Here is a 6149-nt window from a genome sequence, read left to right as displayed (position 1 = left end):
ATTCATATTTTATCTGAAAAAGCAGTTGTCGGCATCTTTTTTCAGGACAGCAAAAATACATTTTCTGTCATCATTTTAGGACTGCAATTTGAAGATTGTAAAAGGTAAATCTCTTTAGCAGCAGTGTGACAGTGAAAAGCACAGGCACAATTACTGCTGTAAACATAGATATCTACTGGTACAATATGCGTCACATGACTAAATATGCGTCATCGTTTTCAAAAGCCTCCGTTTTCACAGTCCACACTACAACGTGAAAACGGTGTTTTCAAATTTATCCACTTTGGCCGGAGTTTTTAGAAATAATCGTTTTCTGTGATAAAAACGAGGTTTTCGTGTAAATGAGAGGCCAAACCGCAAGGAAATATCTGTGTTTTCCCTTCGTGTAAACGGGGCCTTAGTGCAGGGGTTTCAAAGATTAGCTCTAACCCAGATCAAACACACCTGAACCAGTTAATTAATGACTTAATTGGAGAAACATGAAAAACATGCAGTGCTCAGGGGCCTCCAGGAACATGGTTGGGACTCGCTGTAACAGCCCATTTTTATGATTGGCTAACATCATTGCCCCTTAATAAAAAGTTATTGTGTGATGAATTGTTCATCTGATGGTTGAGTGGCGAGTTTGTCAATTTTCCTAGCCTTTCTTATATTTGTTGCATTTGATCCCCTAGAAGACATAAAAAATGTTACATCATAATTGAGATACGTCTTTATCTAGGTTTCCTAAACTATTGTTAGATTGAATAAATTGTATAGCAACCAGCTTAAACTCTATAGGACACCAGACTATGATCAGGTTTGGACACCATGATATGAGATCTAGCATGCATGCATTGCAAATTTACATGATTGGTGTAACCTGCTTTGTAGTTTCGCGTAGCCAGACCTTCAGACTGACGTCTTAAGGTCTGGAATTCATGGCAGCTTTAATTGGCCAAGGCCGGCCTATAAGGCCGTTTGACCGACATGTCAAACAACCAATCACAGTTCGTTTCATTCAGCGTCACGTTTCGGGGCGTAGAAATGTCCCCACAACAACAGACTGGCATGCAACAAGTCAGTCATTGAAATAACCAGCATTGAAAGTTAACGAAGAAGAGGGAGAACAAGCAGTAAATCAGTAATTTGTTCGCGAACGTCGCAAATGTGTTTAACAACAATGGCGTCTGCATAAGCACCTTTTAGCAAAACGCTGAGTAAACCAGTCTGCGCTTTGTTTCCCGGCGGACTGAAAATAAACGCGACACTCGCGTGTTCCGGAAATCCGGTCAAATTCGACTAATCAGATGACGACTTCGACATTCCTGAAGTGTTTCCAGTTAAGTGAACCATGTGCATCAGACGTTTAGCCAAAGTTACGTGAGCGTGACGTCTGAGGCTGAGACTACCTGCTTTGAGGCATTAAACTGGGGTTAAACTTTATTTCTTTGTTTTCCCACTTTAGGCCCAACAGCACTGAAAGAGGAGAGGGAAGAACTGAATGAAACTGAAGAGAAAGTTCAGTTTGAGAATCTTCATGTTTTCATAACTGGAAAAAAATCATTTTGTTCCTTACAGTCAGAAAATACTTCTACACAAAAAAGAGCTCAAAAGGCAAGAACTACAAGTTTTTCCACTAGCTTTCAGCGTGGAAACAGTTTCAACGAACAAGGAGAATTTAAAGTCCACAAGAAAATTCACACCGGAGAGAATTGTTTCCTCTGTCAACAGTGTGGAAAGAGTTTCAGTCAAAATTCAAACCTTAAAGTCCACATGAAAATTCACACAGGAGAGAAATCTTTCATCTGCCAACAGTGTGGAAAGAGTTTCAGACAAAAAGGAACCCTTAAAATCCACATGAAAATTCACACAGGAGAGAAGTCTTTCATGTGCCGTCAGTGTGGAAAGAGTTTCAGTCAAAATACAAACCTTAAAGTACACATGAAAATTCACACTGGAGAGAAATCTTTCATCTGCCAACAGTGTGGAAAGAGTTTCAGACAAAAAGGAACCCTTAAAGACCACATGAAAATTCACACAGGAGAGAAGTCTTTCATGTGCCGTCAGTGTGGAAAGAGTTTTATTCAAAATATAAACCTTAATGTCCACATGAAAATTCACACTGGAGAGAAGCGTTTCATCTGCCAACAGTGTGGAAAGAGTTTTACTCGAAAAGCAACCCTTGAAAGTCACATGAGAATTCACACAGGAGAGAAGTCTTTCATGTGCCGTCAGTGTGGAAAGAGTTTCATTCAAAATATAAACCTTAATGTCCACCTGAGAATTCACACTGGAGAGAAGCCTTACACATGCAGTCAATGTGGAAACAGTTTCAGTCAACGAGGAAGCCTTGACAAGCACATGAAAATCCACAATAGAGAGAGCCTTTTTACCTGCCAACAGTGTGGAAAGAGTTTCACTGTAAAAGAAAATCTTAACAGGCACATTAAAATTCACAATAGAGAAGGCCAAACCAACAAAAATATATAAAACAGTTTCGGTCCTTGATTCTGATTGGTTGAGCCACATCTGAAGCTGTTGTAAATTACTCTACAATCCAACATTCTTTGTTGCCTATGTCTTGTTTGGAAAAAACAATGTAGGTATGCCAAGCCACGGTCCTGATGCCAGAACTAGCCACATCAAGTCTGCTGCTCCAGAACCAGATTACGCCATGTCTGTCAAGCCACAGCCACCTTAAGTCATGGCATCAGCCAAGCCAGTGCCTGCTATCATCAGGCCTGCCAAGCCACAGCCTGTTAACGTCATGTCTGCTTCTCCTGAGCCTGCACCAGCTGTTCCAGCAAGGTCAAGTCAAGTCACAACTGATCCAGCAAAGCAAAGTCAAATCGCAGTTGTTCCAGTAAAGCAAAGTCACATCTCAGCCGTCCAACCTGATTTAAAATCAGTCCTTCGTCATCCTAGTCTGGCATCTAGCTTGGAGGAACCAACGCTGTCATTCCGTACACTCTGCTGGAATCCCCAAGCCAATTCACCTCACGCTTCCTACCCACGAACTGACTCCCCTGTCCACAACACTTCCCATAATGGGATTTGCTCTCCAGTGTGTCTGGGCCGTGTACACCACCATCAAGTCTCCAGAGGGAGCAGCTCACGCTGCAGAACCTTTGGAGGCAGCCTTGTCTACTGTGTCCTCCATGGCTACAGAGGTCATCACAGTTTATCCAGAGGTGGCGGCTGAGGCCGCAGAACCTCATGAAATGGAGATGGCTGCATCTGCTTCTTGCACAGTGATATGGTCCTGTGACACATACTCAGCTCATGAACTCTCTGCCTGTCCTTTCACAGCTATGGAGGCCATTGTTGAACTCTCTGCCTTTCCTGTTATGGCCATGGAGGCCGCATATGAACACTTTGCCTGCCAAGTCACAGTGAAGGAAGCCAATAATGTCTTTCCAGAATGTCCCATATTGTCTCTACCGGTGTTGTGTGTTTCAGACTTGTCTGCTCTGGTGGACTCCAGCTGCGTCTGCTCTGCCCTGGAGGACTCCTGCTCTATCAGCTCCGCTCTGGTGGGCTTCTGCACCATTTGCGCCACCCTAGTTGGCTCCTGCTTCGTCTGCTCTGCTCTGGTGGGCTCCTGCTCTGTCTGTGCCGCCCTGGAGGGCTTCTATGTTATGGTCACCAGCTGGAGTGCCTATGGACTCCACTAGAGGGCACTCCAGTACGGACTCTAAATATGTTTTGTTCATTCAATCTACCATGTTTCACCTTTGTTTGTGTGTCTTAATCATGTTTGATTCCTCTGTTCCATGTGTTCACTTCCCATCAGTTGTTTTTATCATGTGCCCCCATGTGTTTTCATTTAAGTAACTCCCTCGCACCCCTGTTTTGCCGATTGTTGTTTAGCCTTTATTGTTTCCCTTTGTTTTTTATTGTTAGGTTTCCTAGCCTTGCCTTTGTGTTTGATCCTGGACTGTTTTGTGTTTGTTGAACCTTGCTGCTTGCCCTGACACCTTCACCTGTTTATTCATATTACTCTTTGGAAGATCTTGGATGCTTCTGTTTGCCATCTCTGACCCTGCCCATTTTGACTACGTCTGTTCTTACTCAATAAAGCTTGCGTTTGGACCCACACTTCAGACCCCTCTGTTACAGCTGCACACAATCCACTATGTTTAACTTCACACTAGAGCATTTAAAAACAGCATTCAAGAAAGAAATGTCATCTTATTACAGCTACAGAAGTCGTTCAGTCAAGTGCAGTGGGTGATTTTCTGCATATTAACAGCATAGACCCAAACAGCAGTATCAGTACAGAATATTACGCTGCTGTCACTTAATACACCAGTCTAATCTAAACATGATTTCTTTCCCAGCTGTTTAACTTCACAGACATAACCGACTTATTAGTGCACTGCAAAAAATGCTTTTCTAGCTTAGATTTTTTGTCTTGTTTCCAGCCAAAATATCTAAAAAAATCTTAAATCAAGAAAGTTAAAATTAAGTGCATTTTTGGTTGAAACAAGCAAAATAATCTGCCAATGGGGTAAGAAAAATAATCTTGTTTTCTGTTTGAAATAAGATAATTTTGCTTACCTCATTGGCAGAATTTTTGCTTGTTCTATGCAAAAATGCACTTAATTTTGACTTGTTTTTTCTTGAAACAAGAAAATAATTTTTACTTGTCTAGAAGATCCTTATTGATTCAAGAATTTTTAGATATTTCGTCTGGAAACAAGACAAAAAAAGCAAAGCTAGAAAAACATTTTTTGCAGTGTGAAAGACTACTTAGTTTAGTATTCACGCCAGACACTTTTTTTTCCGCGTGCTTTGGACGTGTGCGTCCAGAAAAATGTATCAGAAATTGAAACTGAAATGGCTTTAAAACTCATAATTGCAGCATGACATGATAATCAAAGCCAAAAATGTTTTTTTGGCAGAGATTGGTGATATGAGTTGCAATTGATCAGTATACATACAATTAGACCACAATTCGATAGCAATATTGAAAGGTTATGTCTGTGTTTTATCTGAAAGAAAAGATATTGTGAGTTCAGAGTCTTTCCTATTGAAACATTTTCAAATTTTGTTTAAAGTATCTACAAAAAAAATAAATAATAAAAAATCAATGTACATGATAATCAAAATGCTCTCATGTCAGCACCAATAGCTATGAATGGGCAGTGCATCAACACCGTTCGCTCTGGGTGTCCTAAGTCCTTTTTTTTTCCCTCTTTAGTAGTTTTACCCAGACTTACTTATTATTATATTATGTAAATTTAGCAAACATATCTGATTGGAAGATCTGAAAGATCCCATGCATTTACCCTCCCCTTGACAAAATGAGGAGAGAAGTGCCAAAAGTGGACAAAAGAGACTGTGATACAGAGACAGTTTATTAGGGCCCGAGCCCAAAAGGGCGAAGGCCCTATTGTTCTTCTAAGGGTTCTTATTTTTTTTTTTTTTTTTTTTTTTTTTTTTTTCAACCGTTGGGGCACTTTTGGGGGCCTTAACATACTCAAAAACTCTTGAAAATTTGCACACATGTCGGAATCTGCCGTCGTCCGGACGCCACAGAGGCTGGGACCCGGGCGTGGTTCAGGGCCTCTACAGCGCCCCCTGGAACACAGTTTGAAAACTTGATGTACTGCGCACACATACTTGCACGTATTGATATGAAACTCGGTACACATATAGATCTCACTGAGCCAAACAACTTTTGTACTCTATGTCATGGGCTGAACGCAACAGGAAGTGAGATATTTAGGGCTGTTTAAAAAGCGCATGCTCTGGAATTTAACGTACTCCTCCCAGGGTTTCCATAGGATTGTCACCAAACTCGGTCAGCATGATCTCAAGACATTGGGGACGCTAAATTGCGAGGGGATTTTTGATATCTCGAACGGTTTGGCCGTGGCAAGGCGACAAAGTTATGGCGAGAAATGAGAAACAGGAAGTGTCTAATTACTGTTGCACACATTGCTTGATTCTTATGAAACTTCACCAGTTTGTTTGTTGTATGATGCCGATTCCATAAATGTGACTATTATGAGTCAAAGTTATAGCGCCACCAACTGGCAGCAGGAAGCGTGTCATTTTCAAAATCCTTTGAAATCAGCCTCTTAATTTTACTTGATTTTCTTCAAACTTCATCAAAATAATGTCAAAACACGGCCGATGAGAATATGTAAAGGGGTCGATGA

At 41.2% G+C, this 6149-nt stretch overlaps 1 protein-coding gene across 1 annotated transcript; it reads left to right on the top strand.

The window, feature by feature from the left end:
* The first annotated feature begins 515 nt into the window (after positions 1-515).
* LOC141319454 (uncharacterized) lies at positions 516-2505 on the top strand. Its single transcript, XM_073833254.1, has 2 exons — positions 516-531; positions 1448-2505. Exons 1-2 carry the CDS (start codon positions 516-518, stop codon positions 2470-2472), a joined length of 1041 nt encoding a protein of 346 aa, XP_073689355.1. The 3' UTR covers positions 2473-2505.
* Positions 2506-6149: the final 3644 nt, after the last annotated feature.

Source organism: Garra rufa, chromosome 1 (assembly GCF_049309525.1).
Source record: "Garra rufa chromosome 1, GarRuf1.0, whole genome shotgun sequence".
Classification (NCBI taxonomy): Eukaryota; Metazoa; Chordata; class Actinopteri; order Cypriniformes; family Cyprinidae; genus Garra; species Garra rufa.
Note: the sequence above shows the minus strand (reverse complement) of the source record. Positions and strands in the feature narration are given on the sequence as shown.